The following is a 25,327-nucleotide window of genomic DNA, read 5'->3' on the forward strand; positions in this document are numbered from 1 at the left end:
CGGATGTTCGCGATTACTTGAGACATCGCGGAAGAAACATTCACTCTTATGTTAGCATGAGTCCAAAGAGGAATTCTTCATTAGCCAAGGGCGCTGGATGGGTTCTTGGCATAGTCAAAATGCTGCACATCCACATATTTGCGAGAATGGCAATCTGCAAAGTGGACAAATTGATCAAATGCAGCAGAATGGTGTTGTGGAAAATAACAATGTCAGTGTGGGGTGGCGATCGTAAAAAGGGGCGGCAAAATACCACGACGAGGGGTAGAAATCGTGCCGTATGCTCTCTCGGACCGTCTCATCACTGCTGGCAATAATAATAGTTCACTTGACACTTTAATACAATTCCCACCGTGGAGTTGTCCCCGGCGGGAGTGGGTGGCAAATATATCATTGGCTTTTCTGAGAGAATGCCATTCACTCCAAATGCCATGAATGTATTCATTTCATTTTTCACTGCGAAAGGATATTATTTATTTCACATACTGCGACAGATATTGCAACCACAGCGAGTGTGAGAAAGCCATACAAGGTTAATTCTCCCAAAGCTTCAGCCTTTCGGGGAATTATTTTCAATTTGTGTTGCTGCCTTTTTTTTCGGAACTCGAAATTGAGTGAAAGCCGCTCGAGACATACTATACACATGTGAAAATGCCAAAAGGCGATGAAAAAAGGTGAACTTTGTAATGGCAGAAAGACGGAAATTAGAAGAATGATTGCTTGGTGAATTTTTCACTTTTCACAAATATATAAATTGAATTCTGTCCAGGGGCACCGGAAAAAAATCCCACGTCATGTATTACATTGCAGTGTGTATAATATAGAGAAAATCATGATTGATCGCTGTAAAATTACAACTTTTGCCATTAGGATTTGCTCTGGTCGAGCAATATAACGATATGATGAAAATTCATTGCCCACCCAGACATTCCAGTGTGTTAATCATTTTTGCAGCCCACAGAAGTGGTGATGAACTAGAATGAAGACTGGAGCCGAGCCTTGGGGAGAGTCAGAAGGAAATTGTGAAAAGCTCTGCTCTAGGATATTCAACTCTTGTGGGCGAAATGGGGGATAAGAGACGATTCCGCCAAGCTGCACTTCCATGGGCGCGCACAAACAACACAAAATTGCCAAGACCATTAATTTTGGAGTCATAGAAAGCTCTTTTCTAAATCGCTCTGGGGGTGAGCTTTTCGCGAAGCGGGTGAGGAACGATTATTACAGTCAACCCAAGAGTGGGTGGGATAATTTATACGTCGTGTCTCTCTCCATTATCTCTATTCACTGCAACATGCGTTTATTGCTCATAAGCAAAATGTTTCACATATGTATGCGATGCAATTTCCTTCAGTTGGGAACAGCACTCCTGGGAGGAAAACTTATCTGCTAGTGATCGAATTTTCCCCTGGAATAGTGGGAAACTTTTCCCATTTCAATTTGGGGACGCGCGCTGTGTGTATTTTCTTTGAATATCACCACACCGTGACATTGCAATCCTTTAGTTTGTTACCTGGCAATAACGCTCTCCCCTTGGTCGTCACCGGAAGGTCCTGGTGATGGGTTCACACGGAAAATGTTCTCACATATTTTCCCGGGAAAATGTATGTCACAAAGCAAGCCAATGTGTGTTGTGTGACATGAAAAGTTTTCCACGGCATCTCTCGTCCCATCCTAGATACGTAATTGGTTAAATATGACGCCAGAAATGACACACTTTAACACTATGAATCATCCATTTAGTCATTGCTCCCCTTGAGTTTACCATGAAGAGCCAGCTAATGCATGTGACTCCATTTGGAATCCATTGACTTCATTTTATTTACTCAGCCAAGTGATGAGTTGTGTATATTTAATTAGCTTCTCTCGCTAAAACTTTAATCGAAATGGCAATGAAAGTTTTTCTTGGTATAGTGTCGGAAAATTTCACCCAATAATGGATAGCATATGTGTCAAGTTATCAGTGAAATCTTGACCTAGATTGAGCGTGAATAATATATTTCTATTTCAAAATCACGAATTCAATAAATAAGACTCAAAGATTTCATATATTTTGAACGAAACTAATAATTGTAAAGTAAATTTATTTAATATTACATTTCGTTGGGATTGTTCTGACCTTGTGATATTGTGCTATTGAGGTAAAATTGGCGGAAGTGTGCTGAATAAATGATATTAATCATATAGAACATGTTCTTCCACTGAAATTACCCTCAATTCAAAGTGAATGCTTTAGTGAGAGATTAAAGAAGAATTTTTCCGGTTAAAAGAGTAATAAAGAACAAAATAATTCATAATAGTAATTAATTAAATTATCCCCAACCGCAATAAAGAGGCACTAATTGTTCCAAGATTCCTTGCAATTTGTATTAATATCTCTGCCTGGGACTTCCTTTTTTCCACCTCATTCCTACGAATCGCCACTGGCGAAGGTGAGATGGAAGTGATTCTGAAATAATTTATCACTGTGGGAAAAGAAAAACATGCAATCTAATGGAATCAGAGATGGAGAGTGTTAGTGAAAATGCCTGGGCAATCATTAATAACCCCGACAAGGAGTCAAATTGGCCTCTGTTGAGTTAATCTTCGTGGTGGCTTTTTGAGATTTCACCACGATGGGCCTCGTAATGAGTGGGAAAGGGTGGAAAGGTGTAATCTGATGAAAATCCCATTGGCATTCCGCAACTTTTCACTCACAGGTCGGATGGGGGTGGGTGGGAAAACGACTCAATTGCGTTGAGGGATAATCCAAGTTAAACAATTCCAACCGCTTTCCGCCCGAAAATGCCTAAATCTCACTCAATTTCCCATCCAATTCATGCCCTCTGTCTGCCTTCCCACGCCCATGGACCGGAGAAATTCCAGAGATAATCGCCCGGAGAGAGTTCAGCAAATATTTTCCTTCCGCAACTCTTTCAACGACATGGAGATCGAATCACAAGAGCTCTCTGTCCAAATAATGCAGCCAATTTTCCTTCCATCCTGCGGGAAAACAAGCGACACGAACATCCATGAGGCACCGGAAATCAATGATGAATTAAGTGAGCGACAGGGCGTTGACACAATCGTGAAAATAGGGCGGGAAATTGGATATTTCAGCTTGCTTCGAGGGAAGATATCCGAATAAAATATATACCCATATAAAATTATGAACGATTCTGATGTGATGATCATGACATCGCGTTTACCAACTATATGTACTTTTCCTCCTTATCTCACGCCTTATTCTCGCGGGAGGAATAAAAGTGAGGAGAGTTTTTTTTCATCCCAAGAGAATCATTTAGGTGGACTTTTTTTGTCGCATTCTGAACGCGAGTTGCACATGAAATATCAGAGTAGAAAAATACATCTGGGGATAATATTTCCGTGTGAACCAGAACTCTTTTAGAGACATATATTAATAGATTTAGATATTTTATGCTGCAACTTTAAATTACTGAAACGAGGCGCGTTTAAATTCAGACTTACAATCGCATTGTGCATTTTTCTAGACACATTATTATAAAAAAAAATGAGAAGGAAAGTGTTCTGACATCGCGTAAAAATACCTCGTAGAATTTATGCTGTCTTGAATGTGATGAACAGATTGGTGTTTGTCAGAGTGTGGTAACGTGCATTCCATGGTTACTCTCTTGGGCACGAGGAGGGCGTTTGGACGGAAAAGTCTTGGCGGTAGCTTTAATTCAGGGTGTGTTCTGTGGCGTGCAATATTGAGAGTGTTCCATATGATTTCCAGCGGCATTTTCGGCCTCTGAAATAACCCAGCAAAATGCTCCGGCTGTAGAGGCATTGGCGCCAGGAGGGCCGTGTCCTTTCTCTGGCATGTCAAACATGCTGTAATTTTGAGTTTAAAGCCAACCCAGAGACTTTTTTTTCACACACCACATGAGAGCTTTAACGCTCCAACCCCTTATGACGGCTGTGTGAATGACTGGGGAATTAGTGACACGCGCACGGCCTGGCAACTGACAACGACGGACACCAGAGATGACCAGAGTGGAATTAGATTAAGGAGAAACACACTGCGTGCTCGCATGGGCCGTAAATATTTTATTATTGTACAATCATTGGAAGCCTCAACATCTTGTATCCCATATGTAATAAAAATCAAGTCACGAATCCCTTTTTGCACAGGATAAAAATGCCCACAAGAGCCCAAGGATTCATAATTCTCAGTACCATCTCGTCGCTTTTATTGCATTCGCATGCCATATTTTATTAATTCATGCCATTGCCGAGAAAATTCCGGAAAGTGTTGGAGGAAAATCATTTCCTCAATGTCTCAAAACTTTCCCATTGATGATAATGTGGTGTTCTGCAGCTAGAATGTTATTCTTTTTTTTTTATCTTACTCAACGATGCTTCTTCCGTTCTGAAATCCTTCCTCAGTTGCTTTTTCTATGGCGCCAAAGTGATAAATGGATTAAGAGTGGAAGTACAACTTTGGGTGAACAACTTTCGGTGAAAAGTTGTCAGATGCGGATTTCTCTTTCATGTTTTTTCCCCAATATTCATCCAAAACTGTTTTATATCGCAAAATAATCATAGTTTGCAATTATAAATTACGCATTGAACTATCTCGAATGCCATTAATTTAACAATCCGACATTTTCAGTCGTGTTGGTAATAAAATAGTCAAACGCTGTGCTCATATGTTTACACATTTATAAGCTTTAAACTGATTTATTTCTAAATAATAGTTTCCCGTGTTCTTTAAGTTTTCTGCACAAAGTCAAATAAACACAATTTCGCTCTGTTTGAAGTAGCAAAGTATACACATTTTCCGAAATGTTCATCTCCTCTTTTGTCCTTCATTGTACGGGCACATTTTTATGCAACACAATTAATTATTCTCTCCTCGAGGGTGTAATTAAAGACAAAGTTAATTGTGCTGAAGAGTTTTGCGAGGTTTAAGTGACACAATGCGGAAATTTATGGGTTGAAGAGCAAACACTAATTCTCCAGATGTCCATGAAAACCTGCATGGAATAATTCTACGTTGCAATGAAGGGTTAATTCCACTGATAAATTGGGTATGTTGTCTCCGCGACTGGAGAGAAATCCTTCAGCATAGCCTGACATATAGCATCGTGACATTAAATTCTTGAGTATTTCGTGGTGTGAATGAGAAGAAAAAATCACAATAAATTCACCACAAGTCTTGTTTGCAAAAGTTTCTCACTCATTTTTCACGAGTTGTTGAATCGGTTCAACACCAAACAACCCACTTGAAGCAACAAAGTCCTCACCGCACTTTGTTGGTCAACTCATTTCGATCATCTTTGTTGTGCTTCCCTTGCGTGGTGAAACTTTCGCACAATCGTGGCAATTATGTGTGTTCAATTAAGGGTGGGACTTTTGAGTGTTGATAAAAATGCTCGTTCGTTGGAGTTTTTATAGGTGTCGAGAAAAAAAAGCACCGGCGGAACAAGTTCTAGGTGAGCTTTTGTATGCGAAAGCTCGGCATTTGAATGTGAATGCCAATGGGAAAAGTCTCGAAATGGCACTTTAAAGAACAACATAGTACCCTCTATTGTCTCCCCAATACTTAATCATACGTTTTATGTGTGAAAAGTTTGGCTTTTTGGGGGAAAAAAAGAACATGCAGTGGAGGATGTGTGATGAAGAGAAGGGCGATGGGAGGCCCTTGAATAAAATAATAGCGAATAGGGAAGTTTCTCAATCTGCTCAATTCCTCAGCAATAGTCGGTCGGAAGGGCGTCATTGTCCCCTCTAGATGTTATATGGTAAATAGTGGAGGGATTTCCTCTTGGCCGAACAAAACTATCAGATTTCCATTTCAGTGAGGAAATGACATGATGCGGCCGGAGAAGGGGATAAATGGCTTGAAACAACAAACAGTGACTTCAATCTGGTCAAATCTCAATTTATGTCTTCAATGCCCTCGTCAAAATTGTCCTTCCATTCGGCATGCAAAAGGTGATTTTACTGCTTCTCCCTTAAGACTAAAATATCCACCTCTGCCGACCAACATCTTCACGGAAAATCGATTCACAACCATTTCCCATATCAATTTTTTGGATGAAAAATATTCTCACTGGTCGCCGTGGACTTTGGGAGTTGGTGGAAAATTGAAATTGGTTCCCAAATACTTTGGAAAAAACAATATAGAATTCCAATGAAGCACTTCTTTGTGAGTGTTTTCTCGGCACATTCACCAAAAGTTGTGTAATTGACTTTTACCCAGCAACGTACACATAGCATTTGAATGCATATTTAATTTAGAGTTTCGAACTTATCTGAAGTATTTTCTTTTTCTCGAGAAACCCATACGTCTCACGGAATTGTTTAATGTCAGTCAGCTCACTCACCTGAAAAGAGGAAGAGAAGAAAATCCAAAATTAGTAATTAAACAAAAAAGTTTATTTAAGGAGCAGATTGTGCATTTTAGTGTCATGTTTTAGAAAGTCTCTCTAAAACTCCATTAAATTTGGAAAATGCTTTCAATTGAAATTGAAATGGAGTGAAAACATAGCCATCAAAATATGCTCATTTCTCATTACAGTTGCAGGAGTTTCTGGTGTGTGTGAGTGTGGGAGAAGGTGAATGGAAATGACACATTTGATGATAAATGGAATATTTTGCGAACCATTGTGAAAATAATGGACACAGGATTTGTTATTTCACGACGACTTTTCAGAGTCCTTTTGGAAATGAAATTCGTGCCCAGTATATCGTGTGTGAGACATTCTCACATAATTGCTCCAAGCTTCAACTAGTAATTAAACCACATCTGCAGAAAAAACGCCGCTCAACCCTCGTTGGCGGATAATTTCGGTGCGACAGCTTTAGTGGATAAAAAGTTTCTTTTCCGAGAAACATGAGTGGAAAAGTCTCTCCTCCCCCCCGCAAATATAACATTTATTAGCTACTTGATATTTGCATATGAAACTTTTTAATGTGTATAGCACAGCTCAGAAGTAAGGCAGAGAGCTCCCAAATCACTCAACTTTTTACACCCCTTCATATTTTAACTTTATTGCATATGTATGTATCACAGTATATTACTCTGCTTTATCTCCTTTTATTGTCCCAACGCGCTTTTCGACTTGGGGGTGGAGCGAAAATATGCCACACGTCACAGGTCGAATTTTGTGCACGCGCCATCGGTCTACCAGGCGCCTCCACTGCGTCTCCTTAGGAAATTGTCCCCATTTTTTTTTTCGCCACACTCACCCACAAACCTGGCACGTGAGAATTGATTTTTACAGAGCAATTTGTCTCAGCACGGAATCGATGAACGACCCTCTCTCGGTCGAATCAATAGTATGGCAAGGGGCATAATTATTAATAAACAGAATTCACACACGCAGATCCTAAAAGCACGGCAAAAAGGAGGTAAGGACAGCACTTGCGGAAGCGACGGAGTCTTTCTGTGGCTCTCATGATGTGAAGAGTGACAGCAAAGGTGAAATATATTGAAGGGTAGTTCAGGATTTTGCACTAAACTCTCACAATTGACGAGTAGAGAAATTGCCCAGAAACGATTATAGTCAATGAAATATTAATGTTTTAAAACGAACATCCACAACTTTCACCAGTAACAATAGCATGGAGTACATTGTCTGCTCGTGGATGGCGTGGAAAAGGGTGAAAAAAAAAATGTGCCAGAAAATACCAGAGAGCAAACAAATACCCTCAACTAATTATATCTCGGGTGGAGAACAAACCATCGATTTTCTTGCTCACCCACCAGAAAATGTGCGATTCATGCTACAAACCATGATGCAAAAGTTGGACTATGTGCAGCCTGATTGAAATTCATCTACACTCCACTCGGAGTGTGTGAAAATTTGTGCATTTTCCTCCACCAGAGCGCTTTGTCATGCAAGTACTGCATATGCAAATTTCCCTCAAATACTTTCCTAAGGATCCACTTTTGCCGAAAAAAGAAGAACTGTGTGGCTCCACAGAGAAGCTCATGGAAAGTGTGAGGAAGGTACTATAAAATGAATTGCTTGCGATGTTGATAGAGCGAGAGAGAGAGAGAAAAATCGACACGAAAAAACCGACCATGACATGATGAAATTATAATAAAATCACAACACGAAATCGCGTTTCTCAGCACACTTTTCTGCTGGATCTGCCCCCCAAACGCCCCTTTATCCACCACGTGCCATTTCCTAATGAACGAAGTGGTTGGGAGATGAAGAGCGAGTTCTTCTGCGTGATCCTACTAACCATTCTGTCTGTCGCTTTCCACGCTCAAACGCCGTGAGCCGGCACTTTGGCTACGTTCCTGACGTTGGCGCAGAGGATTTCTTAAAGAGAGAGAGCGAGACACTTTCGCCGGTCGTATAAAAATGACAATCCAATTGAGTCGATTGAATTGGAGCAAGAAATCTGTTCACAACCCTCACCGTAAGTAATTGTATTTCAAAACTATATAATTGAATGAATTATTTCCATATATTCAGGCACTTCCACTCGATTTAGCCAAAAGTTGAATCACTATTTCAGCTCAATTCTCTGAAACATGGCAATTTAGTACAAATATTGATTGAGTGGTTGGCAAGTGTAGCAAAAAAGCTTGAAAGTTGGAGTGATCAATCAAATGGCGATTCTCACAATTCCCTTTGAAGTGTGAGACCAATGGATTCGTTTGATGCAGTCCGACTGTGCTTTAGCAGCAAGTGAAAGAAATCCCAGAATCTATCAATCCATGGGACGTGGCGCATGAAAAAGCTCTCGTCCATCGCCATGCGACTGCAGGAGAGATGTGCTATGTTTGGCCACATTAAATGGAATTACTGAGGCACTGGACGAGGCAGGTGATTGATTGTCTTGTGCGAATGTGTGAAATTCCACGGCTTAGTCTCCAATACAATTCCCAGACAACCATTTATCTCTGTGGCTCCGGCGCGCCATTAAGCGATTAATGCATTTTCACACACACACACACACACACATCCTCCATGGCCCCCGGAGACCCCAATCCACACCTCCCAATTGCATCCACCGAAAGAGCCTGGCCATTCTGGCACCCGGAGAACGCAAAACGGCCAATTCAGACGTAACCCGTCAGCCAAATTGTTTAATGTGCGCGGAGTGTTCTCAGGCAGCCATCGTGTCCGGAAATGTGGAGTCGCTTCCAGCCGGAGTATTGATCTGACCCAACTGATTTATAGGCCATGATGCCGGCTAGTATTCCCAATGGAGAGATGAGCTGACACTTTTCAGCATTTTCAGCCAAAACAGGTTCAGTTCCTGACATTCTATTCGCCATTGTAGACACCTGAATATGTGACACTCACAGCTTAGAAAATACGCAAATCATTTTCGTGATTAACCTTGCTGATTAACTTAACATGAGTACGAGTGAGGAGTGTCACAGCTTTAGCTCTTCAGGGACTCTCACACCCCCTAGAAAACATGTCCATTCAGCTGCCCCGCCCACTCCAATGCTCCGCCCATTGATTTCTCTTGGTGCTTCTTCGCTAACCCTCAATATTTCCACGCACGAGTTACAGACAAAATATACGGGAAAATTGCATTGAAAATTATTTCAAAATAACTTTTTTGTTGTCATTTTGTGCTGAAAATACAATCCAATAGAATTTTAATTTCGTGCCTCTTTGCTCGGTCCCATTGTCTACCACAAAACTCCATCTTCGACTGTCAAAAATTCCATGCGCCGCATCTCTTCTCCTTGCCTTTTCCCACAGAAAGTTTCTCTTGGCCACAACCACTGAGCAAACACATAAATATTTATCGGATAGTCGAATTCCCACTTGAAAAGTCTCTACAAATGCATTTCAATGAATGTGAACGACATGAGAGTCTCAACTGCATGTTCAAAGAACAGGGTGGAGCGTCTGCCTTTCTGCCTTGGGCAAAAGGGCCTCAGGAGTTTTGAAATTTCCGCTGCAATTGAGGAGTATTTTTGGCAGCCATAAAATCGAAAGCTCATATTAATTTCACTTTGTCATGCTTCGTAGTCGTTCTGCTCTGCGATTTGCGACTTGGTGGGGTTGGCTTGAAGGTGGGCTCAGGAGAGTTTGAGGAGCAGCGAAATGGGGTCAATTCAGTGGATATTCTTTGTTCTCTTCTGCCTTGTATGGGATTTATTGTGAAAATTCCACCTATTGATCGCGGACAGAGGTGGGAAAAATGATCCTCCACGGAGAGATTTCCTCTGGACTGAATAATTGCTGTGTGGAGATTCTGCATTGTCTTTCTGGCTCACCTGAAGCTTCGCCACACGAAAGAATGCTGAATTTTCAATTCCATTCAATCGGATTAGATTTTTCATGTGGAAAGCCATGCTAGAGAAAAGCAGATTTTCCCAGAGTGTGAGTGTGAGTGAGCGAGAGGCGAATGAATAGGATTTGTCATGTCTAACAAAAAGCGACAGCCACAGTGTGGAATAAGAGGAAGAAGACAATTTTGAGGTAACACCTTTTCATCTCTGACCAGTGTTTTGTGTATGTGAGAAAATTGTCGCAATTTGAGAACAGACGACAAGCAAATAGAAAGGTGGGAGTGTAAGGAAAGTGAACAATAACGATGAGCTTTTTGCTCGTCTCTCCTGTCTCTGAAGAAAATTTCGACAAGCTTTCGGGGTGGATTATGTGCCTCAAACCCCAACAGCAAACGGCAATTTGTGGCGGGAAGCGGAGCCCCAGCAATTGGATTTACCACCCACCCAGAGGTACACTTCCCCGTCTGTTTTATTTAGCAACAAAAATATGTTGACTCTTGCTCCAATATCTGCCCCACTGAGCCCACCTCCTCCATCAATTTCGATTGTTGTCACTGAATTCTTGTGTTTTATTTCTCTTACCTCCACTTTAACATGGCTTTTCGCTGTACACCCTCCGCCCCCATCGCCTGCGAAGCACTCCTTTTATTTTTGGTTTTCGGGGAGGCCTCAGTGTGCTATACATAAAAAACAAACCACGTACACCCAACTTATTCACGAGCAAATGCCCGACAAACTCTGATTAACATGAGTCTCTCGAGTTTCTCCCCGCAAAATGAAATTGACCGCATGGAAATAAGAATGATATTGGATGGTGGAAATCATGGAAGGAATGGACAAATATGCATTGGGGTGCTTGCCAAACCGTCGCCTTCGCTTCCACGCTCCTCCATGTCTTGCGTCCTTAGATATGTCCATGAGAGGAAAATTGGATTTTCCGACTTTTCACGGAACACCTGGAGAACAAGGAACTAACAGCCAAAGAATCCTCATTTCGTCGGAATTTTTTATTAAAAGCTTCTTTTGTTTAGAGAAGATTATTTGATCAATTTTCTTGAGGAAAAAGCTTGCATTTATTGATGTCTGTCATGTGAGTTGAATTTCAATATTGCAACTTGTTGTCGGGCGAACAGACTGAATTCTCGGAACGAATTATTCTTGTATTTGCTTGCTTATATGCAGAGGAAATTGCTCGCATTAAGTTGTTTTGCAATCTGGGCTTTAATACAGAAAATTTACTGTTTGCATTTTATAAAGAGGTATAATTTCTCATAAAACTCCAATTAATACATATTCATAAGCATAAATCTGTCTCAATTGGAGTCTTTGAAATATCCTTTAGAGACTTTAAGCATCTTTTACAACCAATGAATAGTATTGGTTTATCATTATTGTCCACCTATCTAACAATAAATTTAGTATTAATGACCGTAATTGAATATAAACATCTCAGCTATGAATAATGTAATGGTATAAAATAATAATGAGGTCGTTATGCAGAATGAATGGGGTTGATTTGAATTTAGTGCTCTTTGTGACGACACTCAAAAAGCGAGATGGAGACGCCTGGTGAGGAGACTTAAACTGGCAAATTTTCCCTCTTGCGCAACATCCCGTGATTTTCGGCCGTAAAAGTCTGCTCAGGGCGTGCAATGGGTGTCTCCAAAGAGCCCCGTGAGTGACAGCAACTCCTCAGCAGGGAGTCCAAAAAAAAAAATTTATGCAGAAAGTCTCACGCGTGTGCAAAAAGTTGCGCGCGGGGTCGCGTAGTGTTGGAAAAAGTGTGTCGCGCGGTGGAAAATGTAAAGGACGAGAGCTTGGCCGTGTGCCGCCCAAGGAGACGCGCGAAAATCCTCCAAGTTCTCCACCTGTTCCGCGGAATGTGGTTTCAAAGTCACCAGATCTTGACCCAGAGGCGCCGATACCCACAGTGACTCCCCAGCAGACGCCCGGCTTCTCTCACTCCCCCTTTCAGCCGCGCGCGGGTTTAATTTATTTTTGTCCCATCATGCAAAATGACGCAATTCTCAAGTTTAATGTTGCCTCTCCTCGCCATCGCTCTCTTTCACTGCCACGGCGGGCTCACGAGGAAATTGAGAGCACACACTCTCTTGTCAAATGGCCAAGTTGTTTTGAATTTCACTCATTTCTGCATTTCACTGGTGTTTTTGTCATGTGATTTGGGCACCGCGAAATGGGGTCAAATTCCTCCTCGGGATGGCGAACAAAAGTGCATTCGATTCCTTGCATGATTGCAAATCCACATTGAAAGAATGCATCAGTGCGGATAAATGTAATTTGAATGTTGAAAATAGCACCTGTCAGACCCATGTCAGTCTCTCAAACTCAAAAGCCCTCCTCTCCCTTATCGCAACACAGCGATTTCCATTGATAGTAATCTGTATATCCCAAAATAGCTCCCTATTCAACGGAAATGTTGTGTTTTTTTTCTTATTTTGAGGAAATAACCCCAGAAATAAATCAAATTATATGGCAAAAATAGAACACATCCTATAAGACGTTCCCAAAATACACCGGGGAAACCCGCATAAGCTCCTCCTGCTCCGTCAAAATGAGCTTTTCGGCAGTTTGATCACGTCGCAAAATTCTCTCGGCCATTCTTTATGCACTTCACCTCCCGTAAGCTTCCACTGACAATTTTTCTGCCGGCGCGAGGCGAGTGCTAATTGTCGCTGAAGGAGGATTTCCCACCCGCGATGGGTGACGTGTGGGGAAAAGCTGGGAGGATTTGTCAGGAAATTTCCAGCAGGAAGTATTGAGACGGTGTGATTGGTCTCCCCAACCAAGCGGATGGATCTTAATTCCGCTCTGTGGTGAGACATTTTCGGGATGGGTGAAGTGGAGACCGTTACACTTTGAAAATGTTTGAAAATTCCGCAACTCTGCGCACACCTCGGAACAAAGGAAAATCTCTTCTGCAGATGTAAAGTCAAGTGAATAGATTTCCCGGCAATTATCAGTGAGTTTCGGGCGGTGAAACAGTAAATTTTTCACTAGCAATTGTAAGCGGGAAGTGATGGTGTGGGCGGTTTGAGTGTTAAACACTCACTTCCTCCACATTGAATCCCCAAATAATTCCCACATTCAAATGGGCCACTCGTCTCTCTTTCTCTCTCGATTGGGGTCAATTTGAGAACAAAGGGGAGCTTTTCTATTTCGGTCATCTCACCTGACAGACTCTTGTGCCTTTTCTACGCGCCTCTCGGCTGAACTTTAATCACCACATCGCACTTCTTGAGACACCCTCGAGAGGACATCCCTTCGCGGACACTATATATATTCCTGGTTGGGTGGCGAGATCCCTCCCTACCCCTTGATTTTTCTTCTAGACTTTTTGGGGCAGCCACGGACGAGGAGTTATTTTCGAAGGTGCGATGATGAAAATGTGTGCGAGATCACGATGTCACTCACGAAAGTGTGATTTCTCAGTGTGAATTTATAACTATATGGATGTGTAGAGAGAGAGAGAGAATGAGTGTGAGAAAAAAAAGCGAACTTTTATCGTTTTCATCGCATAATTAATTACCTCACATTCGGGGTCTAAAATAAAATTAAGCCGCTCGAATGAAAATCGATGTTCAGTTCTTTAGCTGGGTGTACGTCGCCTTTTGCCCAATTGCCACCCCCAAATTGGTCACTCCTCCTTCTGTTGCCTCCGCGGCTTTTCCTACGGTGAAATATTAACGACTTCCTCCGCTCTTCTCTCTCGCAGTGACACAAAATAACAACACACACAGGAGTTACACACTTAAAGAGTCAAACAGAAAATTCTCATCAAGCCAAAAGTCCCTTTCTCTCAAAAAGTTCCCACACAATATATAGTTTCTTTCAGTAACGGATTGATTTTTTTTTGTTCTTCTTGCCCTAATAGATGAACTTTATACGATGGTCTGTACGGTTTAAATGTGAACCATTTGAAAATCCGCAACGAACTGAAAAGCCACGAGCGGTGCATTTGGGAAGGCAGCAGCGAAGGAAAAGCGACGCATGCGCTCTCTCTTCCCCTCATTTCTCAGAGCTTTTCGGATTTTCCACACGCACACATGCCTTTCTGCGGCACCATGGCACAGTGTCACACTGGCCCTCACTTCCCCTATGGGCAAACTGACGGAATTCCTGCCAGCTTGTCACGCGGACAGAGTGGAATGCCTTATGCGGAAAATGTCTCAATTATCTTGTGAGCTTTTTCCTTATTTGAATGCCGCCGCCTCGTCACAGCAGCATTGAGATGCACTCCGCGGCCTTCGCCGCCAAATGCTGTTGGGGGGTTTTCACGCCGACTCGTCGGAGACACACCCCGGCGTCGCGGGGGGAAATCCGTCCGTTGAAAGCTCCGAAAAAGCTCGAGAAAGGGCAGTTGAAAGACCTACACATGGACTTATTGTGCGAAGTAAGCGCAATTGCAAAAGATTGTGGACTGTTTTGTGAGAGGAAAATCCGGTTTTGGCTGACAAAAGGCAACAATGACGGCTTGTAAAACCTTATTAATTACTTGAGAAGGTATTAATCATCTTTGGGGCTTCTCGCGCTTGAATGCAACATTAATTAGAAGAAAAACAACACACATTTGTTAGCTTTTTCTATACACACAATTTTATTTAACTGTTTGTTTCTTTTTTTTCTTTATCAACAACAAAAATACATAAGACATAATACAGATCGGTAATTTAAGTATATAATATTGTACTAAACTTGATTCATTTTTACCCTTTCACCTCTGCAAGATTCACCAATTTTACTATTTCCTTGCAGTTTTTTCTTCTTCATCTCCTCACATGATTCAGTTCTGAAAGTCTGGCTTTTTTCACATCGTGTAATTATCATTTTAATTCTTGCTTTTTTCATATCTGTATACTCGAGAAATTTTCCTCCGAATCCACCAATCAAATGTTTACAATAAATACCTTCCATTAGCAATTATTGTGGATCAAAGGGGAAAAGTGTGTGTTTGTGTGGGAATTTTCAGAAGAAAAACGAAAGAAAAAATCCCAGATAATCCAATTCTGTGATGTGCTCGGCTTTCAAAGTGCATTTTGAAGAAAAAGAAAACGAGACTGTGAAATGCCTAAAAAGTGAATAATGTCAATATCAAATACATTTACGAATTTCTGTCTCGCACTTGTCAATTTGTTCCTTTTTTTGGGGATATTATTGAGTTATACTTTTTTTTCTTGTTAATTGTGATAAGACTTCATTTTTTTTTTGTATTCTTCTCCTTTGCATATTTTCTCATGCTCATTATATTCATGGTTCGCCATCGTTTCTTATTTAATAAATATATGTGGAAAAATGTCAATATTACTTTGTGATATTAAATACAATGAAATATTATGTGGGATTAATTATGTTTGTTCTTTATCGCATTTCCATCATCTCATTAAAAGTGTCCACTGGTGAGGTTAATCTTGATTAAAAGTGTCTTTATTTGCGCTAAAGTGTGATTAAAGCAAGAAATTAATTCATGTTTCTTTTTCTCATTTATCTTTCGAGCTTAGAGTGAAAATTTGATATGGTAGTAAGATTTTCCGTTATACTTGTCTTCTCATTTTCCTCAAAAAAATTGACAATTTTGATGATATTCACATCATTTTTCCGTCTCTAATATCTGGATAAGATAAAAATCTCTTATATTGAGTGATTTGGCTCCTCATCTCCGCTCTCCCTTTTTTCCTTCTTCTTTTTTCTTTGACTGTGTCCTGTCTTACAGTTAGCAATATTCCGATTAGATGTAATGATAACACGTAATGTAATAATATTGCCTAAGATATATATAATATATATTTTTTAAATATATAATACTATAATATTCATTATAAATATTTCCAAAATACACTACATTGAAAATATGTCAATATAATTTTAGTTTAATTTTCTTCTCATCTCGTGTCCTTCTTAAAAGATACTCCTTGTCCACCTTCTGTCCTTTCAACACAAACAACTAATTTGTCACTTCAATTATTTTCACGTCTCCACAAAGACTCAATATTGATCAATAGTATCTTTACTCTTTTATACTTTAATTAAACTTGTCTTCTCCTTTCATTTTTTCATCTTTTTTTTTTATTATATTTGGCGACATCATAAGATTGGCTTTTGGCACCTTTGCATCTAATTGTATACTCTTCACGATAAAATTTGCTTGTTCTTCTTCACTAATAAGACGTTTTCATCATCTTGTAATTTACCATTTAATATTCACATTAAGAAAATGATTGATAAAATTATAAACAATTTGTAAGAGAAGCGTGTAGAATTTTTTCTTCTTTATTTCTGTTTCCATCAATTTTCTTTTTTACTTCGCACAGCTGTAAAAGCCTTTTTCTTTGTCAATAATAATCATATTAAGACATTCTATCAACATGAAAATTCACGGTCTAAATTGCAGAACCGCAAAAATTTTCCCATTTACCGCAATTTTTCTTCCTGATTTCATTTTTTCCACTTCATTTTCTTCCTTGTATTTGTCCTCAAAATTCTCTGTCTATTGATTTGCTGGAGGTTCATTGAAGGTACACGAAAGATTTTCTATTTTCCTAAGCATTCAAAATACCTGCAAATCACCCCCATCTTTATTATGCTGTTTAATGTTGTTACATTGGAAAATTAGGAAAAAATCCTTCCACTCTCAAAGTCGCAACGAAAAATTTTTCCTATTTATGTTTCCTCTTTCTCTCCCTTTCTTTTTTTTAATGTATTTCCTTATGTAAATTGCGAAAGACCCTGTATATTAAAGGCTAAATTGGTTCCCGATTGAGAATGTCACTGATGCGCAATGCAAATGCTTTCGCTTTCTTGTCTTTGTTCTTCTTCACCGGCGCATTGAGCGCCAGAAACACTCTCATTTAGAACAATAAAATTGTAATTCAATTCAAATATGTCTTTTTTATGTTATGTGACGTAAATATTGTTGATAAATATTTTCTTTTATACCATTATTAATCCATGTTCTAATGTTTCCATCTTTTTTTTACATTTATCTCTTTTATTGTGTATCATGGGTCAAATTCTCATTGATTTCACATCTCATCTGCTCTCAATCCACTCCTTCACGCGTCTTGAATCTCGCATTTTCCCTCTCCATATAGTTTCTTCTTCTACAAAACAACAAAGATAAAGCTCAAAACCAATGGTTGTTTTTTTTTATCATAAAATTCAATTCAGAACTCTGTGAATGTTCAACTGCTTCAGCTGCACTTTCTTAGACAATCCACAGAGAGAGAGAGAATTTCTCTCATAAAGTTGCACAGCTGATGCAGTTTGTCACTAACCGAGGACTTGTGATTCTCCTAAATTGTATATATAATTAACATAGAGAAGGACAAAATGAAAATTCCTCACACTTGCAAGCTGTTCATCTGCCATTGCAGCTCAAAAGAAACATCTCATCTACAGCACAACAACTCTACACAAGGCTAGACCAAAGAACAATAATATCGCCAACGAAATATTGTTAAACGCAAGTGACAAAAAGGAACTGAGGCGGTAAATTCAGCTGTTGGCTCCTACTTTCACTACAAATCACAGCTCTAAGAAACCATCGCGAAAATATATTGTAGAATTGGTGTTTTTTTTCTTCTGATTGGCGCGACCCAACGCTCAAGTTCAAGTGCTCCTCCCTTTTTTGTTGCTCTCTTGCTTCAATGCCGCGGATGGATGATTTTCCCCAAACCGCGACCGCTTTAAAAGGTAAAACTGTGTGACTATTAGAATACAACTTCACAAAATGTTGCTTATTTTTTATCCCTGTTTTGCCACCTCGATAGAGTTTTTGTAATTCACTCTGGATATAGAAGTTATACAGTTCAATCAGGAGAATCTGCATGAGCGAGAAGAACTGAGAAGAAAACAATTACTTACCAAAAAGAATGGAGAATTTGTAAAAGATTAACACAGTGTGGTGGAAAATTGTCCAAATTACTTTGATAACTTTGAAAACCACACTGATAAACTAAAGAAAATCACCCTCCTCGCTAAGACAGTCTCTCCTGACTTTGCATGATTGTTATAAGAGTGGTGTCAAAAGAATAGTTTTGAAAATAGTGTAAAAGAAAGATGAGAAGCTATAAGAAGTTTGCACTATACAAGACTCTCTACAAGACAGACACATGGTTTAAAACTCGCCTAAGCAGCTTATAAATTTATTCACATTCACCACTCGTCTAAAGACATTTGTCCATTTATATCAAAGAAAAATGTCTGAAATTGTGATAGAAAAAGAAGATTTTTCTGTGTCTCTCTCTCGAAGCTCTCTCTATCAATATGATTGCCTTGCAACGATCTAGTTTAAAGTTGTCTTTCTCTCGGAATTGATAAGTTTTGCGCTCCTTCAACCTCCTTTTTTCTCTTCTTCCTCTTCTTCTTTTTGGCTCTATAATATAATGTAAAATTGTAACGTCAATCCTCAAAGTCGACTTACATGCTAAATTGATAAGGGGAAAATTGTTGTATTTTTCACACACTTGAAAGAATGTCTGAATTAGGAAGTAAAACGTCTAAGATTGAATAAACACCTAACTTTGCATTTAGAATGTACACTTTTGTGGAGCCAGTTGCCTTTCGACGCTTCAAATGTACATTATTTTTCCTCTTATATTCCTCACGACATCTCCTAAAACATCAATGAGTTGAAAATTATTACTTTTTTTTCCTTTTAGATTTGTTCCATTTGGTGAAATGGTAATGAGAATGGTTGTTGTGTGTGTGCTTTGTGGTGTGGAAAAGGGGAACTTTACAATGCAATTCTGATACGATTGTCCAATAAGTTATAGTCAAAAATTGCAATTATTGTAATTTCGTACATCAAAAGTTCTCATTGAAAATATTTAAATATTTGCCCTCTTATCGCCCCTTCTTTTTTCTTCACTTCTAAGAATGTGATAAAATATTCTGTGGTGGGTAAATACACATTTATTTACGTTTTCATGCTTCACTTTAATACCATTTAATTATAGTTTTTCATCATTTTGTCGCAAAAATTGTTTTTATACACACACGGTTGAGCTATGAAAGAAAGGAAAGGAAAACAATAAGCAATGAAAATTAGAAAATAAAAGACTTGCTCGTTTTTTAAATAATAACGCAATTTATTTCAGAGACAAAATAAAATATTAAGTCAAAGATTATTATTTTAAAATATAAATCGTAACAAGTATTTTCTTTTTAGAGTGAAATTTTGACAAATAAAAATCAGAGGAATTCAGTCTCATTGAAAAATCAAATGTAAAAGAAGAATCTCGATTTAAAACCAAAGTTTTCGTCACTTTAATATTAGAAATAATCAAAATATAATTAGAAATATTGTTAAAATAATAATTGTATAACAGAATGAGCAATATTTGTGTACCCTAAAAAAACCGTCTACAATTACCTCAAGGTTAATTTGCTAAAGTCTATTAAATATTTCTCTTCGCATTTTGGCACACAACAATACATTTTTATGTAAAATAAAAAAAAAAGAGTTTGAAAGTAAATCTTATGAAGCTTGTCTATTCTCAATAAAATCATATTATCTTCAGAAACCAACACGCCAAATAGGGTTTGTTTAAAAAAGAATTAGCCTTTTGTCTTTGTCGAGAAACTCAAAAATCCATTGGATAGTGAATTCTCCCTTTAAAAATCCTTTTTCTCATCTTGTTTTTTTTTTTTCTTTTAAACAGCCCTAAGTTACGTATTATACATATATAAATATCGTACTTTTAAAATTTTATTATTATTTAATAAGATTTTAGTTAATATTTTTGCATCTACTTAATTTTTTTTTCATCTTATTCTCAATACTTGCAACTATTTTCTGTTCTTCCTCATCATTCTCCACATTTTTCTTCTTCTCCTTCTTCTTCTCAGTATATAACAATAAAATTCAACGTGTTGCCGACTATGTTTTTTTTTCTTTATCATCTTCTATAGTTATTTTTCCTTATCATTTTATTTTCATCTTATATAGTATTTAATATACTTTCTTTAATATTGCATGATTTTTCTTCTTTCAATTACTTTAAAATTTACAATTGTCAAGAATGATTAGACAGAGATTTCTTAATATTTTCTTTTTTTTAAATAAGAAAAAAAAAACAAATATTTTATTTATTTAAAAAATGTTATTTAAAATATTTTCGAGAATACAAATACGATAAAAGTCGCAATAGAAAAAAAATCGAGGAAAATAATTACTTTAAGATCAAATTTATCATCTTCTTATCACAATTTGTATTTTTTTTTCAACTCTTCTCATTTCTAAAAATTCCGTGTTTTTTTTTGTTTTTTGCCATGAACAAAAATCATCAGTTTTTGAGAAATTACAATTAATTTGGCACTTTGAGTGCAGTTCTAATGAGAAAAAAATTTCACTCTTTTTCACATCTTTATGTCCATCTATATTTTTCTTTTATTAAATTAATGATTTCCATTTCTTTTTTTTTCACACTATATATTTATAAAATTCTTTGGCTTGATCCCATTTTCCGAAAAAACTACCAAAAATCATAAACTTGATGCATTTTCTTTTTGCAAAAAATTTCCTCTTATGCTGGAGTCAAAATGAGTTCGAGGAAACTCTCTTTTTCTTCTTCATTTTAAATTTCTTCGTTGCATTCTTACAAATATATTGTTTTTATGAATTTCTTTTTTTTCACTCTTCAGCTTGCTTTTTGTTCAATTCAGAATGAAATTTCTTTTTGGAAAATCACCAAGAAAAAAAATTCTCATTTCTATAACATTTTTCTTTTGTTATATTTAATATTGCTTTTTTGTCAAATTCTTTTACCATCGCTTTCTCTCTCGCTCTCATCTTTCACACATTTGTCGCAATATTTCTCCTTTTACTTATTAGATATACGATAAGAGGTCCTTATCATCGCATTTGTGTTTTTATCATTTGTTTCTCTTTATTCTTGCTTGTGAAATAATTTGACAATGCAACGTAAATTCGCGAAAACTTGTTTATCTATTATTCAATACTATTTAAAAATTGTTATTGAAGATATACTTTGCTTTTCATTCACTTCTTCTTCATTAAATATATATTTTTTTTCCAAGAATCTCCTTGTTTTTTTTTATTACCATACATATTTCACGTCAGATACATTAAGATTCGAAAAAAGAGTGTGTCTTCCTCTTTTGTGTGTGTGTGTGTTGTCACCATTTAAATCTACATACCATCAATTCATATGTTTATCATTTTTATCTACAATTAATATGACAGTATATTTGAATTAGAATTAAAAAAATGAATTGATATTGATATAATTTCTTATGATAAGTAATTAGAATTAGAATAACTTGTTCCCAATTTTCTCAGTTATTCATTTTATTGTGTTAAAATGATTTTTTTTTATTTACCTTTTAAATATGTTCTTCTTCTTTTTCTTTTTCATCTTCTCGCCCACTTGCAATAACTCTTCTTCATCATCACTACTACAATATATAATTCTTTGATAATTGTAATTATTTCATCATCTGCCTCCATATTACTTATTATTTACAAATAATATTGTCTTTTTTCTTAAACCTCCTCGCATTCCAAACTCCTTCACATTGTCATCTCTGTTTTTCATCTTCATCTTCTTCAATTTCTCATCATATGGAGTCTCTCAGATACTCTTATCAGCAGCGATTTCAGTTGCAAATTTGCTCATTGATTACCTATGCTTTTCTTACCATTTCTTGCTTTTAAAGTTGTACTTAAAAATTATGTAATAAAGTTTCAACACATTTCACCTTGTCCTCTATATTATCTCCACTACCAACTCCTCCTTTCTCTCCTTCTTCCTGCTGAAGACTATATGAACTCAAGTAAACGATAAAATCTTCTAGTCAGTTTCGCCCGTTTTTTTTTGTCTCTTCTACAAATTCGCTTATTTAAGTATTTTGTAATATAATAATAAAATTAGGAAAGAAAATCAAGTCGCTTTCTCTGTGGCTCTAAATAATAAAACAAAGAGAGAGAAAAAAAATCCAACACTCATTAATAATGCTACAAATATTGATCCTCATTTTGCCTTTTTTTTCACCTCATCTTCACGTTTTTTCTTCTATCTTTTTTTATTTTTAAATACTAAACTAAAGTTAAATGTCTCACGTTGTAAAAATAAATGTCTCGTATTTACTTCTTTTAGTCAATAAAGTATAATTTTTCTCATCATTTCATCTTCTTCTCTTTTTTTTTCTTCATCTTTCTCGCAAAAAATTATCACTTGATTTCCATCTTCTTCTCTCTTTCGCACAATCCTTCTATCTTCACCTTTAAAGTATCCTCTCGTCATCTATAGAATAGTATTTTATTGGATAATAAATAAGAATATCTAAAATACATTCTACCTAAATTACACGTATTTGTTACTCTTTTTTTTGCATTCTTTTCACTTTCTCAGCGCGCAGAGCTTTTCTTTCTTTTTTTTTCTCTCTCGCACAAAATCTCTCGCGCTCTGTCTGAACTAAAAAATTCTACACTCCTTTTTTATTTTACCTTCTCTAAAATATGCCCCGCGTTTGTCTTATCGGTGACATAAATAAATTCATCTCTGATAGCGTCTCCATTCGTGAAAATTGTTTAACATTATACCATGTTTTTCTTTACAACTTCTTTGACGAAAGAATAACCAAGTGAGGTTGTGTAAGTTTGGCACTTTCAATAAATTCATCATTATTCACTCCACCATATGAGATTGTGATATTGCTCTCCACTCATATGCGTGTGTGTGTGTGTTTTTCCTTAAGCATGGTGCTATGTTTCATCAAATTCCTTCTCACGATACGTCGACGAAAGTGAACGAAAATGGCATGATTGCTCATCTGTGTGACAAATTGTGGGAGATATGTTTGAAAATTGTCTCTGACAAGAGCGAAAATCCATCGTCAAGTCGGTGTGTAAGTGGGTAGAAAGTCACACAAAATCATGTTTTTATCTTTTTTTTTTTGAAAATATACTGAGATATGTGTAGTGTTTGAATTGAGATATGTTTTTTTTGGATACTTTTACAAAAATGTGTCAATTGAAACGCTGTTTTTCATTTGAATTGAGAAAAGATAACCCGACTACAGAGTAACCGTTGAATAGTGGCGTTAAAAGAGAACATTTCTCGCTAAAATCTCTCTCTGTTTCTCTCTCATCCGTCGGCCGCCGTGAAGATCTCACCGGCCGCCTTCCACAGGTGGGTGACAAAGTGCGGCCACCGGGTGGACGTGGTGGGAAAAGAAGCTGGAGGAAGTGATTGTGAGAATTGCTGTGGCAGAAGAAAGTATTCGGGCGTCAGTGTGTTGTAAATCTGCGGGCGCAGCATTCCAGATCTCGGCTGCTGATGAATTCAATGGATCGGCGCCTTCACTATGTGATTTGGGGCGATGTAGTGATAGCCGGGCAGCGGCAGGCCCGCAGTCTCCATGGAAATCCTGCAAAAAGCACACAAATCCAACATCAATTAGTCCAACATCGATTCCAAACACACCCACACGCACTCTATCAATTACTGTTGAGAGATAAAACAAAACTCCCAATAGAAATAAAAAGAGAGATAACATATGAAGACAAATAAATCCAAAAAAATTAAAATCAAAATAGACTATATTGTCAAATCTAACTAAGTAAAAAAAATAAAAAGAATATCTCTATTCACTTCTAGAGATGAACAAGATTTACAAGGAAAACATGAAATTATATTTGGAAGTTAAATCTACATTTGTGTGTTCAAAACATTTGTCCAATTGTTGCTTTTCATCCAATTGATGTCATCTCTTTCTTTTATCACACATCTCATCTGATCAGACTGGAAAAGGTGCATTGAACACATTTTCTCTATAGTTCAGCGCACAAAATTTCAATATATATCATCAGTAAAACCAAAAAGAAAAGATATATAATAGTTACTCATGTTGTTATTTACAACATCTTCTGTGCTTTTCCCACAATTAGTACATATTTTTTCTGGTCTGTTTGCAAATTGTAGTTGTTTTGCAAAGTGTTTTTTTTTCCTCCCAGTGAAAATGATGATTGGTTATTGACAAAGTATGACAAATCAGTACATATTTTTTTGTTAAAGCTGAAGTTAAATCACAAATGAAGTAGTAGTGATGTTTACTGTGAATTAATTTAAGCAATGTGTCCTTAAAAGAGCGTTAAAATGGCATTTCTTTCACATTCCATACAAAGTGAAACATGTGCGAAAGGAGGAGCATCCATGTGGGCGGAGCCTCCAAAGCCACGCCCACATGGAAGCACAGCAAAGTCTTCACAGTGAACATCCTATAGAGATAAATACTCTCTCTTTAGATGATGAATAAAATACCCTTCAAAAAGTACAAAGAAAAAAGAAGACATAAAAGAACAGAAAGAAGCTTTATGATAAAATTATAGGTAAAAAAACAATCTTACCGGAATTTTATGGTTGGATGAGGTGGACAAATTTGCTTGAAGGTGGAACATTTGATATGATTTGTTTTCATAAATCTGGATAAGTAAAGGATATTTGGTGGTCGGTCATCGTTCAGGTTGGTGGTTGGTAGTTGAAGAGGCAAATTGTGATTTTTACGATTTGTAAATTTGATAAACACGCTACTATATATTTAGCAAACGACGCGCGAACATACATACACAACGCCCTCCAAATCCCACATAAACAATAATGTCGTGATGGGCGAAATTAGTTCATTTTATTAATTGTTTTAGGGGTAATTTTGAATGTGCTGCTGAAAAGCAAATAGATTATTATTATTATTATTATTGATCGGTTATTTTGTGGAATCTCTCTCACGCACCGCGACGTGGCAAATATGAGTGAAAATACAATTGGGACATTTTGCATTATGCAATTTATTAATAATCAATTACTTTGGTGGTGAACAATATTGTTTTTGTTATCATTCACAATTAATTCACTCTTCCATGTTATTTAGCGGCACGATAAAATTACTATTATTAATATTTTATACTTCTTCTTTTTATCCTCTCAAATTGCCTGTGATGTATCACTTCCAAAAGTCCATTTCGTTTAAAATCTATTTTCAATAAATTGGGGCATTGATTTTACACCGCTAAATATTTTCACCTCATAAGTCTATTTATCATTTTTTCTTTTCCATTTGTATTTTATGTAT

General features: G+C 37.3%; 3 protein-coding genes across 8 annotated transcripts in view; 1 reads left to right on the forward strand and 2 right to left on the reverse strand.

The window, feature by feature from the left end:
• LOC132261155 (glutamate-gated chloride channel) overlaps positions 1–14,133 on the reverse strand; it is a 56,863-nt gene extending 42,730 nt beyond the window's left edge. For 5 of the 6 annotated variants that reach the window (XM_059759763.1, XM_059759761.1, XM_059759762.1 and 2 more), the window contains exon 1: positions 13,767–14,133. The gene's annotated coding sequence lies outside the window, so the exon portion shown is untranslated. Of the gene's footprint in view, positions 1–10,801; positions 10,831–13,766 lie in introns of those variants that run through there. The other variant, XM_059759759.1, reaches the window with a different exon arrangement.
• Positions 1–25,327, forward strand: part of LOC132261153 (arf-GAP with coiled-coil, ANK repeat and PH domain-containing protein 2) — a 292,140-nt gene that overhangs the window by 130,160 nt on the left and 136,653 nt on the right. The window lies entirely within an intron of this gene.
• Positions 20,617–25,327, reverse strand: part of LOC132261158 (poly(rC)-binding protein 3) — a 100,619-nt gene continuing 95,908 nt past the window's right edge. Inside the window, exon 14 of the mRNA XM_059759771.1 lies at positions 20,617–23,626. Coding sequence (XP_059615754.1) covers positions 23,542–23,626 — 85 coding nt within the window. The 3' untranslated portion in view covers positions 20,617–23,541. The remainder of the gene's footprint in view (positions 23,627–25,327) is intronic.

This window comes from Phlebotomus argentipes, unplaced genomic scaffold (genome assembly GCF_947086385.1).
Source record: "Phlebotomus argentipes unplaced genomic scaffold, Phlebotomus argentipes genome assembly scaffold_18, whole genome shotgun sequence".
Lineage (NCBI taxonomy): Eukaryota > Metazoa > Arthropoda > Insecta > Diptera > Psychodidae > Phlebotomus > Phlebotomus argentipes.